The sequence below is a fragment of the Chanodichthys erythropterus genome, chromosome 14, assembly GCF_024489055.1.
Source record: "Chanodichthys erythropterus isolate Z2021 chromosome 14, ASM2448905v1, whole genome shotgun sequence".
NCBI lineage: Eukaryota > Metazoa > Chordata > Actinopteri > Cypriniformes > Xenocyprididae > Chanodichthys > Chanodichthys erythropterus.
The window spans coordinates 34,494,247-34,511,235 of record NC_090234.1 but is presented as its reverse complement, the minus strand read 5'-3'; the positions used below and the strand labels follow the sequence as shown (position 1 = coordinate 34,511,235).

Here is a 16,989-nt window from a genome sequence, read left to right as displayed (position 1 = left end):
TTAATACATTTTTCTCCAAAATACAAGCAGCCAAACAACATATAAATCAAATACAAAATTATAAAATCTGTTGTATCTTAGTAGCTTCCGTTCTGAAAGTAACTGGTCACGTGATTTAATTCATAATCTCTAAAATTCCCATGTAACAGTAACTTTGATTCTCTCTGGCGTCCATGACATGTCAAGAACGATCCGTGACCTATACGTGATATCTTGTCCTAGGTCTTTTGTCTAACAGTGATGAAGTCAGCTTTAATTTGCTTGATGAAGCCGGTGTACTGTAGCTGTATTGCTGAGCTCAAATATAGCTTTAAGCAGGCAAAGTAGCAGACAAGTAGCATGTCTTACACACAACTACTAGATTGAAGTTTAATGTCCATCAAACAGATATCAGTTTCGTAAAGATGTTGTCAAACCGTAGAGAGGACGGCACTTGGTCAATATTTCCATTCAGTGCTGAGCTATCCCAGCATGCCACATGGTTGGGTTTCATACACATGGTTCATAATTGCAGCATTTTTCTGGATGGTGGAAATGAAAAAAAAATCACTTCATGAAGCAAAAGTAAACAACACTGAATAGATATCAACTCATTTCTTCAATAAGAACTGACTCAAGTCAAGTGGTTGACTTATGTAGCCCTATGTTGTGAAAGAAAGCGGTAGGAGGGAATTAAAGAATAAAATCTTACATGAATATAACAAAATCCCTTTAAATGGCACAAATATGGCATTTCTAGCATAATTAAATATGATAAATGAGGTTAATACTATACGGAAATGAAAACTTTCACAGTGTAATGTGAAGTAAACGCTAGAAAGAAAAAAGGCAAAAGCTGTCATGATGCCCCAAGGCAACATACTTAAAATTTAGGAAGAAATAAACCAATTAAAAGAAAAAGATTTTGCTGTTGTAATTTCGTTAACTGTCCACAATGTGCAAATGAGCAGCTGTGTGTCACGTGTGCAGTACAACAAAACAGTTTAAAAAATAGATGGACAAGTATGACTCCAAATATCGCAACAGACGTAAAGGCGCAATGCTGATGTTGCCAAGAAACCAAATATAAACAAGATATCTGAACCTGATAGGAAATAGAAAATTTTTTGTTTTCCTTGTGTTTTATACATTTTGTACATTAAAGTAAAAAAAGAGTACAAAGTGTAGTCAGGCTATGCGGCGGTTTCTCGAATCGTCCCCTCAAGTTTCTTTGGGAGTAGCTCTCTCCTTTCGTCAATGTTGAGGACTGGCTTGCGACAGTTCTGACCATCGAGGTACATCTTCGCGTACACTGGATTGGAGTAGTTCACTGGCTGTTTGGAGAGATAATTGATGAAAATTGACATTCAGACTCCCAGAATTCATTTTAAAGAAAAACTTATATGAATAATAATAAAAAAAAGAATGATAATTCATTAAATAAAACATGTTAAACATACTACAAAAACGAAATAAATTTAAAACAAGTTGTGCAGGATTAAAGTTGGTTCAAGGAGTTGCTTCCACTGAAGTGGATTCAGTAGCATAATTTGATTCGGTGCTTTGAAAGCATATTCAATCATGCTTATGGTGACATGCTGATGTCAGCAAAGGATGATAAATATATTATAAGCATCACTCACAACCCCATCAACCTCACCTCCCGCATAAATGAACCACTAAAAACGAGAAACATGAAAAACACAGCAGAAGTTGAGCCATAAAGCCATGCACTTACTATCACACGTCACACCACATGCATGCAAAAATGTCATTTAGAATGACTGTGATTCGCTACATAATTGAGACAAAGGAGCTCAAGGCGTTCACCTGTCCAGGTATTATTTCCTTAGGGACAGAATGAATATTCAGCGTGCAAGGGTCACTGGATTTTACACACCAGCCCTGGAACACACACAGTTGCCCCAGCATGCAGTCGACATTTAGAACGTCATTGTCACTAAACAACATCAATGTAACGCTGCTATTTAGACAGAAACATTTTCATAATACGAAACAAACGGTCAGTGTGAAGCAAGAAAAACCGAGCGCGTATTGTTACTGCCATTTTTGCATTGCTTTTAAAAGGCATGAGTTTTTAGAAACAGATGTCAGAGTTATTTCTTTTCAAAGGGAAAAAATATAATGTTTGCAGCTTTAATGAGGCAAACTTGCAAGGTAGTGAAATTAGTGAATATTTTTCACTGGTATCTTGGGTGAGAGGATGCAGGCAAAAGATAAAAGCCCTGGTGTAAAGCAACCGTTAAAGGGTTAGTTCACCCAAAAATGAAAATAATGTCATTAATTACTCAACCCCATGTCGTTCCACACCCGTAAGACCTTCGTTCATCTTCAGAACACAAATTAAGATATTTTTGATCAAATCCGATGGCTCAGTGAGGTTTGCATTGAGAGCAAGTTAATTTACACTTTCAAATGCTCGAAAAAGCTACTAAAGACGTATTTAATACAGTTCATGTGACGACAGTGGTTCAACATTAATGTTATGAAGCGACGAGGATACTTTTTGTGCACCAAAAAAAACACAAAAAATTACATTATTCAACAAAATCTAGTGATGGGCGATTTCAAAACACTACTTCATGAAGCTTCGAAGCTTACGAATCTTTTGTTTCGAATCAGTGGTTCAGAGCGTGTATCAAACTGCTAAAGTCACATGAACCATTGAAATTTCAAAACTCTTATGACGTAACGAAGTCTCATTTACTGAAATCATGTGACTTTGGCAGTTTGAGATTGTTTGATTGTTCGAATCTGAATCACTGATTCAAAACGAAAGATTCCTAAAGCTTCGAAGCTTCATGAAGCACTGTTTTGAAATCACCCTTCACTAGATAACATTATGGTTGAACCACTGTAGTTACATGAACGGTTTTAATATATCTTTAGTACCTTTTTGGGCATGTAAAAAGTGTAAATTAACTTGCTGTCAAAGCAGGCCTCACTGAATCAATGGATTTTATCAAAAATATATTAATTTGTGTTTTGAAGATGAACGAAGGTCTTATGGGTGTGGAATGACATGAGGGTGAGTAAATAATGACTGAATTTTAATTTTTGGGTGAACTAACCGTTTAATATTACTTATTTACACTTGCCAATTATTCACCAGATATTTTTCAGGAGATAACAGAAACATGTTCTTTCTGGATCTACCACATTGTTATTTATGGATATACATCAACAGCCTCTGAGATTTCTTGTGTTAGGAGTGTAAAATATTCCAACACAAACCTTGTGGGGATCGAGCGTGAAATTTGGTTTGAGAAGGCTTCCAGCATCTGCGTGGTTGTCATGGTCCACCTCATACATGTTGTAGGACGGATTGCCTATCTCCACATTAATGCCTCCATTAGTTATGGGCTGCCGTTGTACACGTTTCCCCCTGTGACAGAGTAGCACTTGAAATAGCTGCAAATGGCTGAAGGCTACATTGTTTATATGTACTGTGTATTTTTGAACATGTAGTCAAAAAAAAAAAAAAAAAAAAAAATGAAGTGAGGGCTGTCAAATCAAAAAGTACCTTTGTCGTCTTCTGCAGATGAAGACACCTGTAACTACTGTAGTAATCAGAACGACCAGCAGGACCAACGGCACAATGATAGCTATACTTCCTGTTTCACACAAGAAAAAATCCAGAAGTAAAAAATCCACTATTAAGCCTATTTCCCCAGGTGTCTATGCAGGTGGAACAGGAAATTATTAGATACTCCATCACAGCAAAATTAAATAAACACTACTGCAGCTGAAAAGATATTGAACCAATATTTAACAAGAAGCTCAGATGTATATTCAGATGTGTCGTTTGACTGATGAAATAACAGTTCTTTTCATTTTAATAATTCAAGGACTGAATCCTTATTGAATTAGGAGAGGAGAGCTCTTTATAAAGCGTGAAAGCTCTCTGCATCGCTCACCTCCAGCTGTGTTATCGGAGCGGCTGCTCTTGGGGGCCGGCCTCTCGCACTGCGTCCCTGACCAATTAGCTGAGCATCTGATTTAAAACAACAGAATCAAAACAAACAGAAGGCAAGTCAGAAAAGAGAAGAAACGGCTGACAGTTTGAAAATAAAACTTGGGCACTGCAGAGTGAATTTAAACAGACAATGGCCTAAAACCTACTTAAAGGAATAGTTCACCCAAAAGTACAATTTGTTATCATTTACTCATAGAAAGGGATAGTTCAGCCAAAAATAAAATTTAATGTTTATCTGCTTACCTCCTGGGCATTCAAGATGTAGGTGATTTTGTTTCTTCAGTAGAACACAAATGATCATTTTTAACTCCAACCGTTGCCGTCTGTCAGTCGTATAATGCATGTCAATGGCAACACAATCTATAAAAACACAATCTAAAGTCAAAAAAACATGCACAGACAAACCCTGTGGCTTGTGACGACACATCGATGTCTTAAGACACGAAACGATCAGTTTGTGCGAGAAACCAAACAGCATTTATATTATTTTTTTACCTCTAAAACACCACTATGTCCAACTGCCTTGTGCTTCTGGTTTGTGTGCTCTGATAATGCGTTCTGATGATGGAAGTGATCTCTCGCACTTTGCTTCAATGAGTGCGAGACATCACTTCTATTGTCAGAGTGCGATCAGACCTCACCAACTGGAAGCGCAAGGCAGTTAGTGGACATAGTGGTGTTTTTTTTTTACCATAGTGGTAAAAAAAATATATAAATACTGTTCGGTTTCTCGCACAAACCGATCGTTTCGTGTCTTAGGACATCAATGTGTCGTCAGGGTTTAATTTGGATTTGTCTGTGCATGTTTTTTTGACTCTTATATATTGTGTTCCCATTGACATGCAACGGATGGAGTTAAAAATCATCATTTATGTTCCACTGAAGAAACAAAGTCACCTACATCTTGGATGCCCTGGGAGTAAGCAGATAAAAATCTAATTTTCATTTTTGGATGAACTATCCCTTTAAAACTAAACTAAACCAATTAACATTATACATACTCTACTGGTCAAAAGTTTGTTTTTGAAATAAGTCTCTTATGCTCACCAAAGGCTGCGTTTATTTAATGAAGATTACAGTAAAAAAAACAGTAATACTTGAAATATCATGTTTTCTATTTGAATAGATTTAAAAATGTAATTTATTCTTGTGATGGTAAAGCTGAATTTTCAGCAGCCATTACTTCAGTGTCACATGATCCTTCAGAAGCCATTCTTATATGCTGATTTGGTGCTCAATTATTATTCATGCTCAATTATTAATATTGGTTCTTATTATTATCGATGTTAAAAAACGTTTTTACTGTTTAATAATTTTGCTAGTTTGCGTCCGGCGCCGTTCGCGTTTTCCCGTTCAGCGCCACGTCCTTAAATTAGTAAATGCATTTGCGCCAGTTAGTGCGCCCATGGGCGTGCTGGTCTAAAAAAGAGGTGTGTTCAGCCGCATTGCCAGCGCATTGCTATTTTAAGGAGCTGAAAATAGACTGTGCCATAGACCAACTCAAACCTGGTCTAAAGTCTAAAGTCAATGGCGCAATATTTTTTTGTTAGAGCGCGTTGGTAGAAACTGCGCCTCTGGGCGTGTCCACAGTCCGCGTCGACTTTGCTTATTACACACAGGGATGCGCATCACACAAACATGCCAAATATTAAAAACAAAAGTATTACAGTGTAAAAGAATATTATTGTGTAGGCTACATAAATATAAAAATGTAATGATGAATAGTCATTGCGTGTATTAGAATTAGGCTATCTATTTTCAATTCAGCCTATTACTATTTATAATAATTAATTTAACTACTTGGCTAATTAATTGAACAATCGTGCCAATACACACACATATTAACTGACTCATCGCGCGGAGCTGTTTGAAAGCCTGCATTTGCAAGCCTGCCGTAACTTCGCGCACGAGCAGATCGGCTTCTTCACTTGAAAGGCGTTCAGCTTTTCCACCAACAAATTCCGCCATGTAAATAGCAATCCGCCATGATGCGAGCGCATCTCGCTCTTAAAGGGAGTGGGAGATGACACTCTGATTGGTTTATTGAACGTTACGCCCATTACACATTAAGAGAATAGGGACAACCCATTTCAAAAATGTCATAAATATTACACAATTTAAACATTATTTAAAGTACATATGGAGTGACTGAACCAGTCTTTGTCATAGAATACACTTGTCTGTTCGCATTGAGTTGACAGTTTGAACGTTCTTGTGCCCATTTATTTATTTTCAAGATCTGAGGTGAATTAGCAAGTGTTGTTTTCATTACATCTAAAAAGCTGGGAACACAGAACGATATTCAAACTCACGTTCAAACTAACGCTTTTAACGTTAAATAAAAGCCTGAGATTATCAAAGTATGAGATTATCATTGCCATACTTTGTGTTGCTGTTCCAGGCGTGACGTCGCGGAGAAATAGAAACTCTTTCTAAAATAGAATATTCTCGTATCGCCATCACACCTGGTTAGGACACGGTGTTACTGTTTTTACTGTTTTTTTTTTTTTATTATTAAATAAATGCAGCCTTGGTGAGCATAAGAGTCTCTTTATATGCTGTCATTTTCGGGACTATCATTTTAAGAGTAGGCACATGTGCAGTGCAACCAAACTAAAAACATCATTAAATGGCAAGCAGTAAAGCGGAAAGAAAATCATGAATCATCTTATTTGTAAATGTAAGCAGTCCAGTGGGGGTCATGTTTATGATTAAACAGATGTTTGATGTTTGTTTATCAGAGGATGAAATGAGGGTGAAGACTGGATTTTGCACATTAAAACTGTACAGTGTATAACAAACTGAGTGTGGTCACATTTTAATTGTCTGACTATATTAATTCTTCCCTAAGCAGACACTGTACAGGATGATCGAAAAATAAAACAGGCAAAAAGCACACAGAGAGAATCCTGAAAGTGGAGAGCTGCACAGAATGGGATGTGTGTTCTTGAGGATGGTAGGATCATGGGAAGTGGTCAGGGTAAATCAACTGGATGGATGGAAGCTGGTGGAGATGAAATGTCTATATCAGGTGAACAGTTAGACCTACTTGCATCGAGGTTTGTTAAGGGCAGTTATTGTGCATATCCCTTCATTCTGACAGTAGTAATCGCAGGGATTGGCCAGCTCATCGCAACGCTGGTTCTTGAACCCTGCCGTGCAACTGCAAGACATCGCAGTGAGGTGAGGACAGTAAGATGTGAACTAAGTGCGCAGAACTGAAAAAAGTGCATGATCTACAGTAGCAGCAAGTGTCTGGTCATGTCTTTCTTATAGCTTCAGGATCCTTCATGTTTTATATGCATTTCACTGCTGGGCTTCTAGAATTCAGCGTTCCCAGAATTTTCACCCATGAATTTCCATGAATTTTCAATGATTTTTCCTTTTGTTTATTGTAAAAGGTTAGTTTTTCTTAGAAATCATTTAACAGAAATGTTCTATAAAGATGCTTTGAGACTATACAAATAAACTTAAATTGAACTGAACTGAATTGAATTTAGGAGTTTCGAACCATGAGGCTGTAGGTTGCATTTTTTCTTTTTTTCTTTTTTAAACAATCCAAGTATGTATAGTATATCACATTCAGTGATGTACTGAATGTGATATACTGTGATATATTTGTGATTTCACTGGAACGGTGAATGATGAGCAATAGAGAGGTAAAGCCTGTGCCTGAGCCAGTCTCAGGTTGACAGATGAGTTAATCGCAGATATCTAGGGGGGACAGCGATGAAACTGTAAATGTGTTGTAAATTTCCAAGTTGGCAGCTTCAATACCTTGTAAAAGAAAGAAATAAAGTCAAAATCGTCTTTCCAAGACTGCTGCTTTGTCCAGCATGTATGTATTTATGTGTGTGTGTGTGTGTGTGTGTATATATGTATATATATATGAAGAGTTCATTTGCAAAAACCGATAAACACCATTTTTTTTTAAAAAATGAACTAAGTGTTGTGCATTATTCTCCATATATAGCACGTTCTGTACCCTAAATCCATTTTGTCAGAAGAGCCGGTTTTGCCCACTTTCAGGCATCGCAAGTTCACGTTTTACAGCAGAAGCCGACAAGCGCCCTTGTTGTTTGTGTACAGAAACCGATAAGTCCGTTTTAGCGAATCAGCGCGCAGTATTCAGGTCAGGTGACAAGGCTTCTAGTCACTTCAAAAAGACGCGCTAGCTGAGGGAAGTTTTATCAAAGCTCACTAAAAGTGATCGAGGATTTATGATTTCGACTCCTGTAAGTCCTTGTACACCATACACGACTTACATGCTGAAAAATTGGTTGTCTTTTTGTTTGTGTGTGTGTGTGTGTGTGTGTGTGTGTGTGCGCGCGCGCACGTGCGTGTGTGGATGAGTGCGTTTGTGTGTACTTGTGTGCCGATCTGGGTGTGTGTGTGTGTGTTTGAGAGAGAGAGAGAGCGTGCGTGTGTGTGTGTATGTGTGTGCCGATCTATGTGTGTGTGTGTGTGTGTGTGTGTGTATGTGTGTGCCGATCTGTGTGTGTGCGCGCGCGTGGGTGTGTGGGTGTGTGTGTGTGCACATGTGTGTTTGAGAGTGTTTTAAATGCAGTTACTTGGGTTTTGTTTAACTATGAAACATGAAATGTGGAGTTATCTGCTTTTGCCAAAAAACGACTGTTGGAGTTATCTGCTTTTGCTAAAAAACAAACTTTTAATATATATATAAAACATACTTTCACTGAATTTTAATTTTTTAATTTACCTGTATTTTTTAGAGTTATCTTTACTTAATCAAAACAGCCCAACTGCAGTTTGATTGTTATTACTTGGAATGAACAATAAAAAAAAAAACATGATTTGTGAGAATTCATAAAAATGGAGTTATCTGTTTTTGCAAATAAACTCTTCATATATACATACATACATACAAACCCGATTCCAAAAAAGTTGTGACACTGTACAAATTGTGAATAAAAAAGGAATGGAATAATATACTAAACTTATATAATTTATATATATAATATAAAATAAACTTATATGTTTTTCACAATAGAATAAAGATAACATATCAAATGTTGAAAGTGAGACATTTTGAAATGTCATGCCAAATATTGGCTCATTTTGGATTTCATGAGAGCTACACATTCCAAAAAAGTTGGGACAGGTAGCAATAAGAGGCCGGAAAAGTTAAATGTACATAAGGAACAGCTGGAGGACCAATTTGCAACTTATTAGGTCAACTGGCAACATGATTGGGTATAAAAGAGCCTCTCAGAAGTCAAGATGGGCAGAGGATCACCAATTCCCCCAATGCTGCGGCGAAAAATAGTGCAATAGTTCCATATATATATATGGAATTAAAAACTGGAAACATGCTTTATGTTTCCTTCTTGTCAGGTTGTCTGAGCATCATGAGAGTAAACAACTTTGAAGTAAAAAACTTTGCCTTCCCAAATATGTGACTCCTAGGCTTTGATAAGGAATTCATTTAAATTATATTCATTTCAGGTCAACTATCATGACTTCTTGGCAGATACAGATCCATCATTCCATACATTTCCTGTGACTCAGAGCCAGTGAATGAAATACATTATCGTGACCTCACAATAAAAAAAGAGAGAGATCATTTGCATAGAAATTGATTCCATTCTCTCGATTATGCCAGTCATTGCCACAAATGCCATATAAACTGCACAGAGCATTTGACGATTTTCAAAACAACCATTTACAACCTGTTTAAGTTTGAGGACTGGATAAAACTGGTGATAATTTAACCACCATGCTTCAAAGAGCATCCGTTATACATGCCTTCTGTCGCAATCTGTGTTTGCAGTTAATAAAATCTGATGGGAACAAAAAGAATGATGACTGTAAATATCTTGCATAGGAAAGGATGGTCAGGAGGTGCAAGTAGTATGGGAAATAATTAACAAACATTTAACTTTAACCATTTATTGGGGTCTTTACACATACACACAATATAATTGTAGCGAATGAAGACAACAGGACCTCATGATCAGCTGTGAGATTCTTCAAAGCAGGACTTTAGCATTTGTAATTAAAAGTGAAAATGATGTGGCGTGTAACGCATATACACCCACTGTGAACACACACCTGGAGCAGTGGGCAGCCATTTTTGCTGTGGAACCCAGGGAGTGATTGGGGGTTAGGTGCCTTGCTCAAGGGCACCTCAGTTGTGGGTAATTAGAGTGGAAGACAGCGAGGTTCATTCACTCACTCCACCTACATTTCCCGCCGGAACTGAGACTCGACCCCGTGACCCTCGGGTTACAAGTCTGACTCTCTAACCATTAGGCCGTAACTGCCCAATTAAAAAGCAATTAAAAAGTATTGTGGAAAATTATGAGTGCATATGTGCATGACATTGGACACTCAATTTGCATACAGTTTCCAGTGTATATTCAGTGTAACCATATACACTAGATGCATTTAAAACTGAATTGTTGCATTTCTAAAAATTATTTGATAATTTATATAAATTTAAGTTATCAGATTATTAGAATAGATTTTCTAAATTCAGCTTTTACCTTGTGATTATACAGTCTAAATAAATAAATAAATAAATAAAATTGACTTAAAATGTTACTTGCAAAATTTCAAATAATTTAATTGATTTAAATAATTTAATTTAATTTAAAATAACTAAAATAAAAAAAATGTACATGTGGAGCCCTGCAAACCAAAGTGTTGAAACACTTTTCATTCCGTGAATACTTGCAGCACAAAAGTGAAATTCTTCAAATAAAAGTGTGAGGGACAAATATTTTTCACTGGTCACAGCTGAAAGCTTTGTGGCCTTTACTACCTCTATTATCAACATCCTAAACACATGGAGCTCTGCAAGCAGCCACTGCCTTCAACAGCTCCTGATCTCGCAATAGAAAAGGGAATTTATTCTCGACAAAACAAATTGTCAGGCTTTTTAAATGTATCCATTCCTGCCCGCCGAACCAAACAGACCAGCACTCCAGCTGTTCTCAGGATGCCGTCCCAATATACACAAGTCCACAGGGTGGACATCCTGTCAGCAGCTCCTGCATTGTGTGAGCCTAACCTCATCTTTATCAACACAAAGCAACCCCCCCCCCCCCCACCCCACAAAAAAAAAAAAAGAAAAAAATGTTGCACCTGGCAACAAAACATCATGCCCAGTGATGACAGCTTAAAAGCCATGATTTTACAATACATTTTTAATAATTAAACAGTACTGTTTATAAAAAGTGAGATTTCCCATACACAGAGGACCTTTCACATGATTTGTGCGAACGTTCCCTCTCTCTTTGTGCTGAAACTCTGATACGAATCAAGTCAAAGGGATTTTATGCATTCAACAGTTTCAGCTATATATCTAATAGTCCAGATAATTTAATATAAAAAAAAATATATACATATATCAAAAGTTTGGGGCAAGTAAGAAAAAAATAAATTAATTAATTATTACTTTTGTTTAGAAAGGATTAAATTGATCAAAAGTGGCAGTTAAGACATTTATAATGTTTCATTTATGACTTTTATTTTATATTAATGCTGTTCTTATATATATATATATATATATATATATATATATATATATATATATATAGATATATATATCAAAAGAATACTGAAAAAATATATCACAGTTTTTACAAAAATACTAGGCAGCACAACTGTTTTCAATGCTGACAGTAATATGAAATGTTTTTTGAGCACCAAATCAGCATATTAGAATGATTTCTGAAGGATCACGTGACACTGACGACTAGAGAAATGTTCCCATCACAGGAATAAATTACATTTTGAAATGTATTAAATATATTATTATATTGCAATAATATATCATAATATTTCTGTTACTGATCAAATTAATGCAGCCTTGTTGAGCATAGGAGACCTACTATCAAAAACATTAAAACTTCTTACCGACCCCAAACTTTTGAATAGTACTATATTTGGTAGTTCTGATTCTTCTTTCTCATGCTTGCTGTAATATGATTTTTAACTAAATTTAGGCTTTCAGCCATTTAAGAGCTTGGCCTAATTATTCCTTTGACACTTAGTTTGACAGACTTAAAAAGCACAGTGTAGAGCCCCCAACCAAGGTAATTTTGGGCACTATATTGTTGGGAAACGTAGTCTCTCAGATCTGTAGACATTTTCTAAATTTTCTAAATTAATGGTAAGGCTTTCAAGACTAAGCACTGTGTGGGTCTAATAGCTGGGAATTGGAATGTGGACAAAAGGAGGCACTTAGTCATTCTTACTGGCAGAAGGGTAGGCTGGTGTCGGGGTCCAGATGACAGGTGCCTCCGTTATAGCAGTAGCCATCACACAACTGGCAGCTGGAGGCGATTCGACCGCTGGTACAGCTGGCAGAACGAGAACAATTGGAGCTAAAAATGTGATTGTTACATAGACCGAAGAATTATTTCAGTGGAAACTTACAGGTGTCCAATCCTGTGTCCTGCAGAGTTTAGCTTCAACCCCAATTAAACACACCTAAACAGCTAATCAAGGGCTGTGTCCGAAATCGTCCCAAATACCCTTAAATAGGGCACTATTTGTGGGGGCAGCCATTTGTAGTGGTGTCCGAAACCATAGTGGACGTTATAAAGTGCACTCATTCAATTCCACAATGCACCACAATAACGAGTGTACAACCATGTGTTCCATTCGACTGTAAGTGGACTTCACAGGGTGTTCCGCCATTTTAAGTGAGATTACAATCCAAAAGGAGTGAACATGTTCAGTTCAAAAGGCACTGCGAATGGCATAGGGAATAAGGGAACATCGATACATCACTTCACAGGAAGTAGAGAGGGAAAATCACCCAACTTTCATTGCGAACCACGTCACCAGTCAGAACTAATGATGAAACAAAAGCCATTGAAAGAGTTTTTAAATTTTTATGTTATATCAGAATCTGATTTCTTTGATGATGTTTGCAGGGCGTTCCAAATAAGCAATTATTGTCAGCGAAGTCCAATTCAACTGATATGCCATTCTCAGGGAATAGGGAGCAGTGAACACTGTGTTGGGACCCTGTCGAATGGAACGCAGCTCCGATGTACTCTCAACATCTAGACAATACCCATAATGCACTGTGAGAGTCGCACACTGAATGAATTCCTACATCTGACCAGAAGATGGCGCCCGCAGGTGAATCATCCACTGGTCCAATGTGGGTACAGTGTAATATCATACAGGTATGAATTCCTTTTTAATTGGTTATTAATTTTTTTAATTAAGGTTTATAGATAGTTTCCATGACAGAGCTCAAGATAAATCTTTTCATCTTACTACTGGAGCTGTCAGTTTGCTGAGTTTCAAATGATTTTTAAACAGCAAACACAAACTATGCAAAATCAGCCCTTCCAGCACACTTATCTGAATTCGCTCATTCATTTTCATTCATTCCCTCAAATGAACTGTATTTTTGGACTAATGTAGGAAATAGTGCATGAGGGCAATTTCGGACACAGCCAAGGTCTTACTAGGCAGAATAAAAACTTCCAGGAAGGTGTGTTGAGGCAAGTTGGAGCTAAACTCTGCAGGACATTGGCCCTCCAGGACTGAGTTTGGACACCCCTGGGCTAACCTATAAATAAATGACATAAATTAGGCTTTGTACTATTATGAGCTACATGAATGTTCACCACTGTTGGTGGAAATGTATTATCATGGATACAATTATATTTTGCAGAATGAAAAGAATTAAAGGCACAACATCAATTCTGCAATAAATTTGCAAGATGAATATTGATTTTTAAAGATATAACAAGCAATTTCCTTGCCAATACTGTCAAAAAATTACTGTTTTCAATGTTTGAAATCTCCCTTTTGATACGTCTACAAGTAATCTTGCCTAAAAACACATACAATATAATAGCAATATCAAAAAAACAGCCAACTAACTTGCAAGACACATCTCCTGTATCTCCATTAATGATACATGGGGCTCCGTGGCAACGCAGGCACTTGTCGACATCACACTTGATCCCTTCATAGCGAGCCGGGCACACACATTCAACGTGCCCTGATCCGGACAGCGTACATGCCTTGGAATTGACACAGTGGTGATGACAGATATCTGACATGGAAAAGAAACAGAAAAAACACAAGATATGCCCCTAATTAAGATACAAGTTCACATTTCTTTCATATTATGCTCAAGTTTAATTAGAATTTTACAAAGCTTTAATGAGACTTAATTATCCGCATCAAATGTCTACTGGTACTTAGATGAAAATGCATCACCCCTAGGGTGCAGTGCACTAAAAATGCATTACGGGTGCACAGATTAAATTGTTTTGCAACAAATTATAATAACAAAGACTTTATAACAGCAAATATTTTATCAGCAAAACACAGAAACACCTCAAGGTTGTTACAGCAGCATTTAGAAAACCTCTTTGGGCACAGATTGTTCGAATGCTGGCAAATGCCCTTTTGAGTCAAATACAATATTTACTTTTTTGGGGGAATTTTTTGTTGCTGTTGCCAGTTGTTAACAATTGTTCCATTAACCAAAATTTAGTGACTGGTCTTCTATGTTAAAATTCAACAACTCAAGAGAAAATTTCACTCTGGATATCATATCATTTTCTCCACAGTTCTTTCATTTAGTTTCACTTGGTACTTGAATGATTTAAACAAGCAATATGGATTATGATGATGTTGAATTAAAAGGGCACAACTGTGGGTGTAATTAGCTGCCATGAGAATCAGTGACCTATTGAACTGAAATGTAGTTGCTGACCATTTCTGCTAGGTCCAGTACAAGCAATCTCTTACAATACTTACGATACAGACAGCGGTCACCCGTGTACTCTGCCAAGCAGCGGCACACTGGCTGGTTTCCAGGGCTTACATCACATGTTCCTCCATTCAGGCAGTAATGATCACAGACCCGCCTCTCACAGTTAGGACCGGTGAAGCCTGCCATGCAGCGGCAAGTAGGTTTCCCTATGATTGGAGTAGAAAGATATGTCCACATTAAGAAGAAAAGGCCATAAAGTATTAATACAAGTAGCAGAAGTGATCATTTTATTCTCAAGTTTTACCACCAAAACTTGCAGAGAATGTGAGCTGTTTGCTGAAGGCAATTTCAGCAGAGAAGCCATGAGAAAGGTATCTTTTTTTTCAATAGGCAATTTATACTTAAAACTGTACTAGAGTCCACAAAAACCATACACTGACTCCTGATGTGAAGCTGACTAAAAACAGCCTTAACAGCAACCAAATGAACCAAGCTCTGCCATCAAAATAACTTGCATCAAAAGATGTAAAAATAAAAGAAAATGAAAAGTTAATGGGGTCATATTAGGGGACATGATATACATGTGAACATGATCACATATCATGTTTGACATCTGTGAGTTTCAATTTTGATTTTGGAATGATAATTTATATGTAGATACCTATGCAGCATATTAGTATTATAAGAATTGTTAATAGTTTCAAAACACCATGCTCGAAGACAAAGAATCATAAACTTCCCCTCCAAAAGTTAAGATTACCATTGGCTCACTTACCTCCTGGATGTGTGGCATCCTTATGGTTTAAAAGATCACAAGATAATGCTGATTTTGAGAAATTCTGACATGAAGAAGATGCTTAGCTAAAAGCCTTCTAAGGACCCCTAAGTTTGTACCAGGCTGCGGCCTTGTCTTTCCATTCATCAAAGATCCTCTGACTCACACTGGCTCTCTCTCATCAAGACAGCTTCAGCAAAGATCAACTGGAGCTTTAACAAATTGCATCAGGGCACTTTTATTCAAATGGAGGAGATGTGCAGAAATCAAACTTAGTCTCATTATTTGATACATTAAGTATCCCCTACCCCTCTTAAAGGAGAGTGTGTTCCAAGGTGACGTTCTCAGGACCTTGCGCAACGTTCCCGAAAAGTTCTCTAAAGGTCATGAAAATTCAGAAACTTTACATAACATTCGGGACGTTTCCAAAAACATCTTTTGGTAATGAAAGCGCTGCAGTTTAAGGTTCCTTATATGACGTTCTATTTTGGTTATTTTATGGTCAAAAAAGAACGTTACAAAGAGGACATTTGGTGACAGGTTAATTTTACGTTCCCAGAACATACTCAGAACGTCCCCACTAGTGTTAATGACGTTGTCTAGTAACATTCCCACACTCAAAAAAAATGGTTTTGCAGCACTGTTGGTTTTACCCAAATATGTTTTGTTAAAATAACACACATACATTTCTTTTCCCACCAAAACACTATTGTATTGCGTTTCATTAACTGAAACTGTGCCAATTTCCACTATACTTAATTATCAGTCGTTATACCAATGTAAAGTGTTTAAGTTCGCAATTCAAAAAACCGTATGTGACGACTTCCAACGTATTTGATGAAGACGGCATGAAGGAGGTGGCAAGGTGAATGGCGTCAGACGTCAGTCAGTGAGGTAAGAAAATAAAGTTAATCTAAAGGCAAAGTCTTTAATTTCTGTTAGTGTTTCGCAAAGTCTGCTCTGGGATGTTTTTAATATATTGACTATCGAATATTGTGTTAAACTTGTTTGTTGCACCATTAATGGATTATTCCATGCGATTGAAAGATGCGTGTTTATTTGTAACATACTTGTGAAAAGTGGATGATTCTCTAGTGTAAAACGCTTAACGTGAAAAAGTTTTATGTGGTTTCATGCACTAAGACAGTGATATTAAAAGTTAAAACTCAGTACGCACCATATTAATAAACTAAATGTGCAGGCTATCATCATCATCATCAGAATTTGATATTTTTAGATTGCTGTTTCGGTATTAATAGCTATGTTAAGCGTGTAAAACATGGGAGGAAAACGCTTATCGTGTAACTAAACGCATTGCATTCATATTCTGGGCTCATCTGCTTTTATTGGAATTGTGTTTCAGAGTTTGGTCTTTGATTATCACAGTCTTAGTATATTAAGGCCTGGTTTCACAGACAGGGCTTAGGCTAAACCAGGATTAGGCATTATTTCAATTAGGGCATTGTAGCTTTGTGCATCTTTAGATAAAACAATGACATCCATATATTTTAAGATGTATCA

The 16,989-nt window shown here is 37.0% G+C and overlaps 1 protein-coding gene across 1 annotated transcript in view; it reads right to left on the bottom strand.

Annotated features, from left to right (window-relative positions):
* Positions 1-677: 677 nt before the first annotated feature.
* lrp1bb (low density lipoprotein receptor-related protein 1Bb) overlaps positions 678-16,989 on the bottom strand; it is a 359,341-nt gene continuing 343,029 nt past the window's right edge. The window contains exons 83-91 of the mRNA XM_067410627.1: positions 14,738-14,899; positions 13,850-14,024; positions 12,199-12,303; positions 7,026-7,139; positions 3,918-3,994; positions 3,524-3,614; positions 3,235-3,385; positions 1,810-1,884; positions 678-1,313 (exon numbers count right to left, since the gene is read on the bottom strand). Coding sequence (XP_067266728.1) covers positions 1,173-1,313; positions 1,810-1,884; positions 3,235-3,385; positions 3,524-3,614; positions 3,918-3,994; positions 7,026-7,139; positions 12,199-12,303; positions 13,850-14,024; positions 14,738-14,899 — 1,091 coding nt within the window. The 3' untranslated portion in view covers positions 678-1,172. The remainder of the gene's footprint in view (positions 1,314-1,809; positions 1,885-3,234; positions 3,386-3,523; positions 3,615-3,917; positions 3,995-7,025; positions 7,140-12,198; positions 12,304-13,849; positions 14,025-14,737; positions 14,900-16,989) is intronic.